Source organism: Danio aesculapii, chromosome 6, assembly GCF_903798145.1.
Source record: "Danio aesculapii chromosome 6, fDanAes4.1, whole genome shotgun sequence".
Classification (NCBI taxonomy): Eukaryota; Metazoa; Chordata; class Actinopteri; order Cypriniformes; family Danionidae; genus Danio; species Danio aesculapii.
Genome location: NC_079440.1, coordinates 20,688,478 through 20,703,715, shown reverse-complemented (window position 1 = coordinate 20,703,715; position 15,238 = coordinate 20,688,478). Strand labels below are relative to the sequence as shown.

Here is a 15,238-nt window from a genome sequence, read left to right as displayed (position 1 = left end):
TTATATAAAATAATTATATGATGCCACATTGTGCAGCTTTTGCTTGTAATTTAAAAAGGGTTTTCATTACAGTTTATTTTTTTACTCCCCACAAGGAGTAACAATATAGCTTTAAATTCTTCTGGATGTCGAGTGAAATGCATGTTGAGAAAAGGCAGAGAAAAGAAATAGTAGAAAATAAACCAGCTGACGCTGGTCAACATTTGTCTTGGATGCTCCATCGATCTCAACTGGAGAAAACTGGACCAGATTTTCTGACTGGGGTTTTAGTCACCATGCATTTGACTATATCAAACACTTTCCTTACTGACCACAGTAAAACGCCAGGTCTCTTCGTTAATGAGTTTGAACTTTATCCATTAGGGACTGACAAAGGTTGGCATGATTAAAACCAGCCATTTTGATTTTTTTTTTTGTGCGATTTTTCACTCGATATCCAAGTGTTAGACTCCGTATAAACACTGATGTTCCACCATTTAGTTAAAGCATATGATGTCTCCACCTATTTGTTGTTAAAGTATAGCTGTTTACTAAAAGCCTAAAAGTCTTTTTCAAGAATACATTTCTTTTTGGTGTCATCTGAAAATTACAATCATAAAGTGCACAATGTGGCGACATATCATTATGTTGTATCCCTAATTGTAAGTTTACAAAAGTACTCAAAGGAGAGCAAGCTCATTACATTATCGAAACTAATTGTGACACCCATAGTCCAAAGTAAATGTTTTTAAATGCATTTTTGTGTCAAATGTGGTAAGAATTTTAGGTTAATGTTGCTTCATTAAAAAGTAAAAGTTTTGGAAGTTCTGTATTTACAGACATGACGTACTAAAATTTCTCTTCCTCTGTTTTTGTGGTTGTGTTTTTGACATTAGGTCTCCTGATGCTCGTGATGTGGTATAGCAGCACCCCATGTAAGGAGTGCTTGACTGCTGCCATTAGGAGCCCTTGATTCTCCCTCCCCTCTCCTTCCCCCCTCACCCCCTCCCCACCCCCCATCCCCTTCCCTGCATTGCTGCGCTGGACGTCATGAGCATAGTAATCACACTGGGAGTCACCACGCCTGAGACACCGTACACCGATATGGCCGCTGGATCAGAGTAAGTTTCTTGAATATGAGCCCTTTTTCTACCTTCTTTGGTGCAGCTTCCTGCTTATTCTCAAACTGGGCCATTGGTTACACAAAAAAGGCAGAAAATGTGGTTTCTCCTTTCATTTCAAAAAGCTTGCTTGTCCAAAACCCAGAAACGTTAGTGTTGTTTTTACTACTGCAAATCAGAAAAATTTGGAGTTGTATGAAAAAATTTACTCCTGTATGGAGTAAATTTACTTGGACTTGTATTTCATTGCAGACAATACAACAAACATTCTGTAATATGTTCTTTATGATTTAATTATTGTAATGATTGTTGTTATTTTTTTTTAATAAACATGTATTAAAATTTATGTTCTTGCAACACATTTCAAAAAAGTTGGAACAGTAAAGCGTTTACCACTTTGTAATGCTGTCACTTTTCACAACACTTAAAAGATATTTAGGGACTGAAGACACTAAGTGATAAAGTGATTCAGGTGTAATTTGTACTATTATTCCTACAAAGAAGTCTTAAGGTGGTCAACAGTACAGAGTCCTTTGAAAATGCCCCACACATTCTCTATTGGAGACATGTCGGGATTGCAGGCAGGCCAGTCAAGTACCTGCATCCTCTTCCTCCTTAGCCAGGACTTTGCAATGTGTGCAGAATGTGATTTTTGCATTGTCTTGTTGAAATATGCATGAGTGTCTCTGGAAAAGATGGCTTCTTGAAGACAGCAGCATATTGTGATTCAAAATCTTTATGTACTTTTCAGCAATAATGGTGCCATTACAGGAGTGCAAGTTAATACTGACACAATCCCATACTATGAAAGGCCCTGGCTTTTTGACCTGTTGCTGGTAATAGTCTGGATCATCCCTTTCTTTGGTCTGGAGCTCATGGCATACATTTCTCCTAAAAAATACCTGAAATACTGATTCATCTGACCACAGTACATATTTCCACTGTGTGATGCTCTGTCCCAGATGCCTCTGAGCCCAGAGAAATCGACGGTGCTTCTGGACACTGTTAATATAGGGCTTCATTTTGGTACAGTACAGATTTAACTAACATTTGTGGATGTAACTACGTATTGTGGTGCCTGACAAAGGTTTGCCAAAGTAGTCCTAAGCCCATACGGTGATATTGCTTTTAGATGAATGACGATTCAGCTTAGACTTGCACCCTTGTCCTTTACGCACTGAAATTTTCTTTCTTTGAGGAACATTGTTTTTAAACATTTCAAAAAGTTTCTTGCGTCAAACTGGTGATCCTCATCCCATCTTTGCTCCTAAAGGACTAGACCTTTCTTGGATGCTGCTTTTGTACCAAATCATAATTAAAATCACCTGTTGACATCACCTGTTTCAAATCACATCATTATTTAACCAATTTACCTGATGACTAGCCCTAAACTGCTCCTGTGCCAACTTTTTTTGGAACGTGTTACAGATCTAAATCACAGGAAAGGATGTATATTTACAAATGAAATGTTGACCAAATAAAACATGAAATATTTTGTGTTCACATTGTCTGCAATGAAATGAAAGTCAAAGTAAATTTGGAAATCACAACTTTTTTGTTTGCGTTTTCCATACTTTCCCAACTTTCTTAGGGTTGTAATAATGTCATTTATCTGTATGTCAAATGGCCCGTTTCCACTGAGTGGTACGGTACGGTTCGGTTTGGATTGGTACGCTTTTATGGCCGTTTCCACTGTCAAAAAGTGTACCGAACCGTACCGTACCACTTTTTCGGCACCCTTTCGAAAGGGTACTAAACACGAGAAAGGGTACCAAAAGGTGGAGCCACACGCGCAGCTGAACGCTATTGGTTTACAGAGATACGTCATTCGTTTACGCAACAAGCCAGAATGAAAACAAAAAAACCGCCATGTTTGAAAAACACAGCGAGAGATTTTAGCGGAATTATAAATACATATAATAACGAGCCATGGTCGATCTGGGCTCAAACAAACCTTGTCGTCATTTTGATGAACAGCCACAAATCCAAGAAGAAGAGCAGATTTACCCTGTGCCCCGTAGTTTTTTACGAGCCAGTCTGAGGCGCGAGCGGTTTCGCTTTCTTGCTAGTGCTCGCGGGCGTCTAACATTATATCTTAAATAACAAACTTCTTGAGCTTATGGTAATAACCTGCGCTTGATTATTGACGTGCTTTTGAAACCCGATCCTGTCAGACACTGACAAACGCAAGAGTGAAGCGTGAAGAAACAAAGGAGAAGCCGGAAAAAAGGAGCACATTATTTTTTCAGCAAACGCGAACAAAATGCCATGGATAACTAACTTATTATCTTCACATTTTGGACTAATATGAACCGGGAATGACGGAATTACTCTCTAACAGAGGCTACATGTGCTGCTGAAGCTTACAGACACAGATAAGAGATTTTCACTGACTGTAGGCTATAATTTCTGTTGTTTTGAACCTAAATACGGGCGAAATGTCTGCTGTGTGTAGTTCTTTAGTTGGTAACATATCGGAGACTGTATGGGGCTGTATGTGTTTATATATGTTCATTTATTTAGTTATTTAATTACAGACGTTACAGTAGGCTGTTTCGCACTGTCATTGATCTGCAGTTATAATCAACTCATGTTCATAGAAAAGTTAGTAATTAACATTTCTACACAAGTATTTATGTGTGTAAAGCATCGGTTTTGTGAGAAGTGCTTTTCATATGATATGTGAACGACCCATACAGCTTTATTGTAGACATTTCCTTGAGCTAGAATGACGTCGACTGAAATTTTCTGTCATACACCACGCCCACCAAAAGGGTACCCTTGTTAGTGGAAACGCAAGCTTGATAAAGGTGACCCGTACCAAACCGAACCGTACCGTGCCAGTCAGTGGAAATGAGGCATAAATACCTTTCCTCGACACTTTTTGTATACCTGTTCTTTTGCTCCATAAATGAAATGTCATAGTCATGGACAGTCTACTGAGCATCAGAATGGGGAAGGAAAGAGGTGATATACTGGGATGTCCACACACATCTATTTCCACAAGTATGCAGTAAATGACCCAAAAAAGAGAACATAACCACTTGAGTGGAAGCCTCTGTTAAAGAATATACCTTGTTGATGTTAGAGGTCAGATGAGAATGAGCTCATTCAAAGGCAAAAGTAACATGCCTTGTCCATGTCCACACTAATACGTTTTCATTTAAAAATGCATATTTTTTCTCTGTTTTGGCCTTTTCGTATTTCAGTGTGGACTGAAAATGCAGGCTTTTGAAAAAGATGAGGCATTGTAGTCATGTGACAGCTAAGTGACCAATTCAGCTAACTTGGTGAACGACATTGTAAAGCAGATGTTTTGACACCTTTATCATAGATTAATTTCAGTTTATGCTCCATATTGCCTCTCTTCAAAGGACATGCAATGTTTAACGGAATCTATTAAGTCTTTTTGCAGCAATGTTTGAAGGAGATGGAAAGTAAAAAAATGGCAGGTGGGTATGATGCAGCTACAGGTGTCTTACGTCTGTGCTCATTGCAAAGTACATGAACAAAAATATTCAGACGTTTTAGTGTGGGTGACTTTAAAAATTGAAAGCAATAGTGTGGACATGGAACGCTTTTAGACAAAAACACTGTTTTCAAATTCATCCGGATTAGTGTAGATGTAGTCTTAACCACTCATTACAACCAAGGTATGCTGAAGGGCATCTTTAAATTCATCACATCAAACCTTGAAGGAGATCAGCTACAGCATCAAGAGGTACAAAACCTATCTTCTAAAAGCGGGAAGCTGAGGCAAAAACCCACCAAAATTAGACCATAGAAATTTGGAAAAGTGGTTTATAATTTGATGGGTCTTACTATTACTGCTCCAGCAGTCATGTTGTAGGGTCAGAATTTGCCACAAACCTACTTAAAAGCGTTAAACCACCTCGATTACAGACAGCAGAAATTGAATGGACAGTCTCAAACCAACAGTTCAGCCCACTGCTTTAATGTGTGGTGTGGGGGTTATTTTTGGCATGCTTTGTGCCCCCCAGTTGAGCATGGCCACAGTGTGCTCATCTAGTGATAAATTGCCATGTTACAAAAGCTCAATTGACCTCAAACTGCTTTCTTGAGCATGACATTGAGAACACTATGCTCAAATGGCCTCTACAGTCTTCAGATCTCAATCCAATGGAGCAACTCCTAAATCTGCAGCAACACAATGATGTGGTCATGCCAATATGTATTAAAATCTGAGAGTAAAGTTTTCAGCACCTTGTTGAATCTTTGCCATGAAGAATAAATTCAGTTTTTATTCTTGTTTTAATGGCTTTCAACTTGCCTAATAAAGTGGCTAGTGAGTTTCTGAAGAGTACTCGTAACAATCTTAGAGTGTCGAAAGCGTGTGTAACTCTCCATGTTTGTTTTTAGACACTCGCATAACAAAACGTGGGCCTTGTTTGAGAATGGCTTTAATTTGCCCTGATTGAGCATTGGCCATTAATGCAGACTGGCACCTGAATGCGCATGATTTTGTGGCAACAGTAGTAATGAGGGTTGTTTATTTTGAACATGTTTTTCATCTGTTAATAGGAGTAAAAAAATGGATTCTTATTAATGGTTTTCTCTTATATGTTAGCCCACATAGCTTGGAATACTTAATTTTTTCATTAAAATATACCAAATCCCTCACTCTCATTAAATGACCAATCTCAGGCCAATCAGACCAATTGATTTAGAATAATGACATTCAATATTAAATTTTTTTGCCCCCCTGGTAAACAAAAAACATGTACTTTGTCTCTGTTTTAATTTTACGTGTTGCTATGTGTTATTTAAACTGTAGTATTTTTACTTAAGTTGATATCTAGGATTCTTCTTTTTTTAACTTTAAGTAAACTAGCATTTTGGTTAAAATTTCTCAGTAAAATCAATTCTGACTTGGGCTAATTTTCCAAAAATTCTATTAATTTTGAAGCATTTTTTTTTTTTTTACAGTACATTTTAACAATCTTATTGGCACAGACTTGGCCATTACTATTGACACTTTGTGTAACACTATCTGCCAAAGGCTAAGCACTAGTGGATCATTGTGCCACCTGCCAGATAGAATATGTCAACAACATCACTGTGACAGGCCAAAGATTATAAGGCACAGTAGCTTAGTATTTGCTGTCCTTTGCTTTCACAACTTTTTAGAGCTTTCCTGTATTATTAATTGCAGCTTTGATTTAGATCAGCATATATTCGTCTTCTCAAGCAGTAACACTGCACAGAACGGACTGCCTTTGTCTGGACTTATTATGCTTGTAAGCAGTTTCTGCTAACAATCATTTTGTTTAGTGTTGTATTATACTTGTGGTTATGATGTGATCCACCACCCATTTGCCACAAATCCAGGCTACTAAAATGTTATATAGATATCTGATATAGTATCAGTCTGCCACACAAAGGTACACCTGGTTCCGATCTATTATATTTACTGGGATACCTCTAGGTTTTGTCAAAATGTCTGCTACTGTGTTACATGCTGGGTAACCGGCATGTTCTGGCGATACCAACGGCTGCCCTCTTAGTTTTTCCATATGTCTTGCTTAATCTCATGCTGCTGCAGCTTACACAAACATGCCTGCCTTCGTTTAATTTTGTATTCTATACAGCTAGTCAATGCTAGTCATGCAGAAACTATCTGTGGCTAAATGCTGCATTATAGTTTCTCACCAAGATCAGGGTTGAATTGTGAATTGATAATGGAAATGGTTGGAATTTCTGACAACCAGTGTTAAGCAATCAGGTACTTTCTACAGATATTGTTTTAATGGTAGGCCAAATGGTCTACTTTGTGATATCTCCATAAAGCCCAAATTTAAAAGGGATAGTTCACCCAAAAATGAACATTAATTTACTCACCCTGTACTTGTTTCAAACCTGTTTGAGTTTCTTCTTTTAAACAGAAATGAAGTCAGTGGTTACAGGTTTTCGACTTTCTTCAAAAAAATCTTCTTTTGTGTTCAACAGAATAAAGAATCTTTTAAAGGTTTGGAAGTATTTGAGGGTGAGTAAAAAAGGTCAATTTTTGTTTTGGGTGAACTATCCGTTTAAATTATACATTATCTTCTTGCATAAAATACAATATACAAATTCGTAGCCTGCCACTTCATAATTGGCCTTGCTCCTGAAACATTTACAGGGTAATCTGTGGCAGATTCTTGACAATCAAATCAAAGTTTATTTTTAAGAGCACACTTATGGCCCGTTTCCACTGACTGGTACAGTACGGTACGGGTCACCTTTATCACTTGCGTTTCCCTTACCAAGGGTACCGTTTTGGTGGGTGTGGTGTACGACAGAAAGTTTCAGTCGAAGTCATTCTTGGTTGATTAAATGTCTACAGTAAAGGTGTTTAGGTCGGTCACATATCATATGAGAAGCACTTCTCACAAAACAGATGCCTTATACATATAAATACTTGTGTATAAATGTTTATTACAAACTTTTCTATGAACAACTTGATTATAATAATGATGCGAAATAGCCTACTGTAACGTCTGCAATTATATAAAATAAATAAATAAATGCAACATATGAACACATACAGATAGGGCTGGGTATCATTCCAAAATTTTAGATACTAATACAGATACCCTGAATTCTATACAGGTTCCGAACGATACTTTTTTCGATACTTTTATTTTAAGAAATATATTTTAACAAGATAATTTTTTCAAGATGTTTGTGACACTTTTCACAGCAAGCTTATCTCTACAACCAATAAACAAAGGAACAAAAGCACAAAGTGTAGTAAATTCAATATATTAGTGCAAACTGTTTTAATAAAGTTCAAGCAGTTTTTAGTCAATCAATTTTAAGTATTTGTGAGGCTTACTGCTGCTTAAAGGTTTAGTTCCCCCAAAAATTTAAATTCTGTCATTAATTATCTACAAATGAAGATATTTTGGATTTAATCCAAGAGCTTTCTGATCCTCCCATGGATAAATCGTTGAATAAAGTTATTTCTGTTTACTTTGCGCACAGAAGTATTCTTGTAGCTTCATACAATTATGATTGAACCACGCATGGACTTATTTTGACTATGTTTTTGGTTCTTTTCTAGGCATTGAAAAATGCATATCCAGTAAATCTAATCTTTCTCCACAGTGGAAAAAGGCAGCAAACCTTTAACAATAAAATTTGTAACGTCCCTGTGGCATTCATCTCTCCTTTCTTTGTTCATTTTTACTTTTTCCGCCAGTGTAAATGGATTATCACTTGATGGTCTCCTAATTCCAGGGTCAGAAGGAGCAGAGACTATAACATTAATTTGAAGAAAACATGAAAGCTAAACTGTTAATGCAGCCAAGGATAAGGACATTTATATAAGATAAGTTTAATGTGAGGTAAATTTCATCATTTACTGTTAACCTTTAAACATTTTAGTATCAACTTAGCCAGGTATTTAAAGCCATAGAAACAGTACATAACGTTATACAGCGTACGTTAGGTCAAAAAAGGATTAATAAATTTACCCCGCACAAACTTAAACCCCGTTTACACTGTCAGGTCTTGATGCCCAATTCCGTATACATTTGATACTGCCTATATCAGATTTTTTTTCTGTCCGTTTACACGTTCTTTTAATTGTTACCCATATCCAATTCATGACTTTACACTTGCCGTACAATTTACGATGCATGCATAAACGCGGGTTTTAGCATATGTGCCACACTAGCCACGATGGAAGAAACTGTCTTGTTTATAGCTCTGCGAAATATGCGAAGCATAGTATAAGCAGTGAATGATTCAGTCCAGATTTACCCCCACGCAGTTTACGTAATGGTATGGCCCTGATGTGTGTGTGTGTGTAGTTGAAGATGTAGCCTTTGCCTGTGTGCGCACTGGTGTTGTTGGAGAGAATAAAGTTGTTCTATGTGTAGCCCGCAGTGAGTGTATTATTAGCGACAAAAAGCAAAAGTTACAACACGCAGTTCGCCCAACTTTAAAATGATTTTGAGGCGGAGGAGGTGGGAAAGGGCCATCATCGCAGCTTGCGCTTATGGTTTATATGCTGTATGATGTCCTCCACCATTCAGAGGAATGTGTGGGTACGAGAGAGATCTCAGGTCTGGTGGGAGCAAATTGTGGCAACTGACCACTTTCCTCCATGTTTTCTCTGTTGTTGTTGTTGTTTACTGCCTCGGAATCTCAACACATGTTCTTCCTTCTACATCATTTAACCGTGGAGAAGCACCACATTGTCACAAGTTAATGATGATGAGAACAGCCTAAATAAATCCGATCTGCCTGTTTACATGACAGTCGCATTGTCACATATCCGATTTATATCTGATTTATTTCCACATATGAAGGAGACCTGAAACCGATCGCTGAATATCCAAATGCATGCTTTTTTTTTCTGTTTACACGGTCATAGAACAGATCCCATCTGTCACATATGAACAATTCAATTCACCTTTATTTGTTTAGCGCTTTTACAATGTAGATTGTGTCAAAGCAGCTTCACATAAAAGGTCATAGTAAATTGGAACAGTGTAGTTCAGTTTTTAGTGTTTAAGTTCAGTTCAATTTAGCTCAGTTCAGTGTGGTTTAATAATCACTACTGAGAGTCCAAATTCTGAAGAGCAAATCCAACGATGCTCAGCTCTACAGATCCGAACCATGCAAGCCAGTGGCGACAGCGGAGAGGGAAAAAAACTTCACTAATTGGCGAAAGTGAAGAAAAAGAGCGAATTGTATTGTATCGAGATAGAAGGTTGGTTAGATAAGCAGGAGCTAGATTATTTAAAGCTTTATAGGTAAGAAGCAATATTTTAAATTCAATACGAAACTTAACAGGCAACCAGTGTAAGGAGGATAAAATTGGGGTGATGTTATCAAATTTTCTTGACCTGGTAAGAACTCTGGCAGCTGTAGTTTGCACTAGCTGAAGTTTATTAATGGAGGATGCTGGGCAGCCAGCAAACAGTGCATTACAGTAGTCCAGCCTAGAAGTCATAAAAGCATGGACTAGCTTTTCTGCATCTGAGATGGATAGCATACTTCGTAACTTAGCGATATTTCTCAGATGAAAGAAAGCAGTTTTTGTGACATGGGATATATGATTTTTAAAAGTTAAATTGCTGTCTAATATGACACCTAGATCTTTTTAGTAGAGCTAACGCTAACTTTGTATCCCTCTAATTGTAGGTCGAGTTGTGAGATCTGCTGTGTACAGGATTTAGGCCCAATAAGTAATAATTCTGTTTTGTCTGAGTTTAAGAGAAGATTATTGTTGGTCATCCAGTCTTTAACATCTTTAATACACTCCGTTAGCTTGGACAGTTTAGACATCTCGTCAGGTTTAGTTGAAATATATAATTGAGGATCATCTGCATAGCAGTGAAAGCTGATCCCATGTCTTCTAATAATGTCTCCCAGGGGTAGCATGTATATTGTAAACGGCAAAGGGCCTAAAACTGATCCTTGAGGCACCCCGTATTTTACTGGGCTGCCTTGTGAAGGCTGTCCATTAATATTCACAAACTGGTAATGGTCAGCTAAGTATGACTTAAACCATTGTAGAGCCTGTCCCTGGACACCTGTAGACTTTAAGCGATTAATGAGGATACCGTGGTCAATGGTGTCAAATGCCGCACTAAGATCGAGTAGAACTAATAGCGAGATGCACCCTTGGTCAGCAGCTAAGAGTAAATCGTTGGTTATTTTCGCTAGTGCAGTTTCTGTACTGTGATGAGCTCTGAAACCTGACTGAAACACTTCAAAAACATTGTTGGTCTGCAGAAAGGAGCATAATTGAGCAGAAACAACTTTTTCTAGTATTTTAGACATAAATGGAAGATTTGAAATAGGCTTATAATTAGCTAAGTTGCTGGGGTCCAGTTGTGGTTTCTTAATAATAGGCTTAATAACAGCTAGCTTGTAAGGATTTGGAACATGGCCTAAAGATAAAGAAGAGTTGATAACGTTAAGAAGAGGTTCTCCTATAACAGGTAGCAATTCTTTCAGTAACTTTGTTGGAATTGAGTCCAACATAAACGTAGCTGGTTTAGAACCATTTATAATTTTATCTAGCTCTTCCTGTTCTATGATTTTGAAGCACTGTAGGTTATTTAAATTCAGTGGAAACTATTGATTTTCAAGACAGCCTTGCCGTAGCCAATCACCAGCATTTGATCCGGGCACGTTAAGGATGCAGGTTTTCTCCAAGTGGTGCTCACTGACGTTGACCAGATTATACCCTTGGGTATCGAAATTTGGTACAGAACGAAAATTATTTTTTCGATACTCGATAGTATCGAGACGATTCGGTCGGTGCTTAAAAAGTATCAAACTCGAGACCCAGCCCTATATACAGACCCTTACAGTCTCCGATATGTTATCAATTAAAGAAAAACTACATACACCATACATTTAGTCCTTATTTGGGTTCAAAAACAACATGCAACACATAGCCCATAGTCAGTGCAAACCTCTCATTTGTGTCTGTAATCTTCACCAGCACATGTAACCTCTGTTAGAGAGTAATTCTGTCATTCCGAGTTCATAATTGTCCAAAAGGCGAGGATAAACATTACAGGTTGTTCATGATTCAGGTTGCTGAAACAATTTGCTCCTGTGTTTTGTCGGGCTTCTCCTTAGTTTTATCATGCTTCACTCTCGCGTTTGTCCTTTTTTCTTTTCTGAAAGGATCTGATGTCGGAGACACTTAAAAAATCACACGCACGTTATTATCATCAGCTCCCTGGAAAAAGCGGAAACCACCTGCACTTTTAGACTGCCTCGTAAAACAACAGGACACGGCAGACTTTGTTCTTCTTGGCTTTGTGGCTGTACATCAAGACAACGACAAGATTTGTTTGAGCTCGGGTCATCCATGGCTCGTTATTATATGCAAATAGTATTACGATGCAATGTCTCGGCTGTGTATTTAAAACATGGTGGTTCCTTTGTTTTCATTCTGGCTAGCTCCATGAGCTCATAACACACCTTTGTAATCAATCAGCATTCAGCTGCGCGTTTAGCTCCACCTTTTGGTGTTTGGTACCCTTTCCAAAGGGTGCCGAAAAAGTGGTACGGTGAAACTGGGCCAAAAATTACAACCTTTGGTAGACCAATGTGCTGTACAATAGCAGTAACAGGTAAAAAAAAACAGCAATACATTACAATAAAAACAACAATATAAAACAATAGTAACAACAGTAAAAGTTCCCAAGAAAGAAGCAATTTAGTATAGCCTGGAACCACCAATAGGGAATATTAAATGCACTCTAAAAAAGATGAGTCTTTAAAATTGATTTAAAAATAGATAGAGTGGGTGCTATACTGATTTTTAATGGTAACTCATTCCATAGTTTCGGACCCATAACTGCAAAGGCTCTATCGCCCCTGCTTTTAAGACGAGATTGTGGTATTTGCAATAGATGGCAGTCAGAATTTGATCTAAGCGATCGGGTTTGGGCCTTGGTAGTGATCAGATCAGAAAGATGGTGGTGCTAGGTTATGCAAGGTTTTATAAACAAACAGTAAAATTTTGTAGTCTATTCGGAAATGAACCGGCGACCAATGTAGTGATCACAATATTGGTTTGGTATGGTCATAATTGTGGCTACTTGTGAGCAAACAAGCATCTGCATTTTAGACCATTTAAAGTCTAGAAATAGAAGATAAAGGTAGACCAATATATAAAGAATTACAATAATCTAATCATGTGGAAATAAAAGCATGAATAGTTGTTTCAAAGCCCATCCTGCTTAGGAAGGGTTTCACTTTGGCTAGTCGTCGTAGATGATAAAAGCTTGAAATGACTATTTACAATAACATCAGCATTTATATCGGCTTATTACAAACAAAAATAAAATCACGGCGGCTCAATTGTAAGGCTTTAATTCACTCTGTCACTTTGGTGTCAAAAGTTGCTTACTGTACTAAATCCAAAAGTAAACTTTGACGAATGACGTCAGGCACTTTTTCCAGTCAGAGTTGACTTTTCATCTTGAGGAACACAAATCGCTCCAGCAGAAAAATGTTAGGGGCAGCAGGCAGTTATAATGGAAAGAATCTGGGGCGCATAAACCGCATGCAAAACACTCACTGCCAATAGTAAACAATTTAAAAGAGAAAAATGCACACTGTTTTCTGTTTTTTTTTGTCCTTTGCATTGAGATGATGATTATTATAAAAGGTCTCAACTCTTATGTCCTGTGTGCAACCTGGTAGCTCTGACAGATTAGTTGTTTGTTGGTTACACTGATTGTGTAAAGGTGCTGCTGTGTTAAAGCACATGCTGTCTTATTGATTTGTAATGATGATTACTCTGATCTAAAGAAAGGCTTTTGGATGGCTTGTGGGCTTACCTGGTGGAATCACATCTTCTTCTAGAACTGCCGCTTCATATTTGGTTACCATCCAAGAAGTTTTTTTATGGCAAGTTCTGCAGATCACTATGGTGGTTGACCATAAATACTTCTCATTTGAGAAACATTCATTGTGACTTTTGGACTACGAGTCAAACACTAGTGCTTATCATCCAAAAAAGCTTAGAAGTGCCTTTGGCAGTCATCTAAATATACACAACTACAGTTATATGTGTTGTAATCCTATTTCCTAGCTTCTAAAAAAAATCTCTTTCTTTTAGTCCTGAATCAGTTGAAGCCAGCCCAGCAGTAAATGAGAAGAATTACTCAAGTCGCAGCTGTGGGAACACACAGAGTCATGGATATGGGGGCTTGCCCTATGCTGTAAGTTCTGTTTGTTTTTAATGTTACAGATCGACTTAAGTGTTATAATGATTTTTAGATTCAGCTTGTGGTGTAATAGCACCTCATCAATGCATAATAATGATACTTTTGTTACTGTACTTTAATTAGCCTTGGTGCACAATAAAAATTTTGTGATTTTATTTTAAAAAAGTGTTATTATAGCACAGAATCACAAAGAACAATTGGATTTGCTAAATGTTTTATTGCGAATCATAAACTTTTTTTGTTGTTATTGAAATGAAGTTTAAGTTAACTGAATTCAGCTCATTTGTTTTATGATTGTTGTTTAGCCCAACCATTCTTAGCTACATGAAATATTGTTTATTTTTGAATGCCATGTTTTTAGTTTTTCATTCCCACCTCTTCTTTCTTTCTTGCCCGTTTTCCCTGTTCCCCACCTTTCATTCTCTTCCCCCTCTCTCTTTCCTTTTCTCTTTTGTTGTGCCTGAACACCGTTGTTTGAAGATGCAACAGTCTTCCGTTGTGTGTTGTCAGGATCATAACTATGGAGCTCCACCCCCTCCCACCCCTCCTGCCTCCCCACTCTCCCAGACTGTTTTCTCCCATGCGGAACGCAACGGCACTCTGGGCCGATCGCGCCCCTGTTTCTCCACCAATGAACCAGACAACTCTGCTGACAGTGAGAGCTCATCAGAGGAGGAGGAGGTGGTGGAGGGCGCTATTCCACCTTCCTGGTGTTCGTGCCATCTAAATCAGGATGGCTTCCTTATTAAGTGTGAAAACTGCAGGTATGTGATATGTAATAGATACTTGCCACCATGCTTTAATGGTATTTATTTATAAATGTCAAACCTTTTTTCATAGGAAATATATGTATTGAGTATTCCACTGTTAAGCCCTCCAAAACATTCTAAAATGGAGTGGTATCCTTACAATCCGTCTGATTTAACTTGATTTAGTACTTGGCTATTTTTACCATAAATTCACCAAAGGTATCATATAGGAATGCATATATTTAACAGCATAATTATAGGAAAATTGCTATGTTGCCTTAAGTTTTTAGCTAATTGTCTGGTGAGGCTTTACTTTATAATTTCCAAACAGATAAATGATCAAGGAGAACAAGTAACTATATTAGAAAGCTCATTTTAAATCTTACATTTTTAAATGTACCAGTCTGGACCGAGGCCTAGGCCTTTTAATCAGTTCTGTGTGATAGTAATGGGATAATTCATCACAGCGTTAGTTGACCATATAAACATCGATCAATAGCTTCACAGTGAGTTATGGCATTACTTATTGCTCTTATGAATAGTGATTAAAGGAGTGCTGTTGTTGCAGGGGGCTGGAGAAGAAGAAAGGGCTCGATGGGCAACGCCGAAAAGCAGAGAATGTTTCAGGTAACTATTTTCACACACTTAGATGAGAATTAATATATACCAGTGCTATTCA

General features: G+C 37.7%; 1 protein-coding gene across 5 annotated transcripts in view; it reads left to right on the top strand.

Annotated features, from left to right (window-relative positions):
• Nucleotides 1-977: 977 nt before the first annotated feature.
• The window catches only part of setd5 (SET domain containing 5), a 50,193-nt gene continuing 35,932 nt past the window's right edge, over nucleotides 978-15,238 (top strand). For 3 of the 5 annotated variants that reach the window (XM_056459764.1, XM_056459762.1, XM_056459761.1), the window contains exons 1-4: nucleotides 978-1,100; nucleotides 13,702-13,804; nucleotides 14,291-14,574; nucleotides 15,128-15,186. In XM_056459764.1, the coding sequence (XP_056315739.1) occupies nucleotides 1,030-1,100; nucleotides 13,702-13,804; nucleotides 14,291-14,574; nucleotides 15,128-15,186 (517 nt within the window). In that variant the 5' untranslated portion in view covers nucleotides 978-1,029. The remainder of the gene's footprint in view (nucleotides 1,101-13,701; nucleotides 13,805-14,290; nucleotides 14,575-15,127; nucleotides 15,187-15,238) is intronic. The other 2 variants (XM_056459765.1, XM_056459763.1) reach the window with 1 other exon arrangement.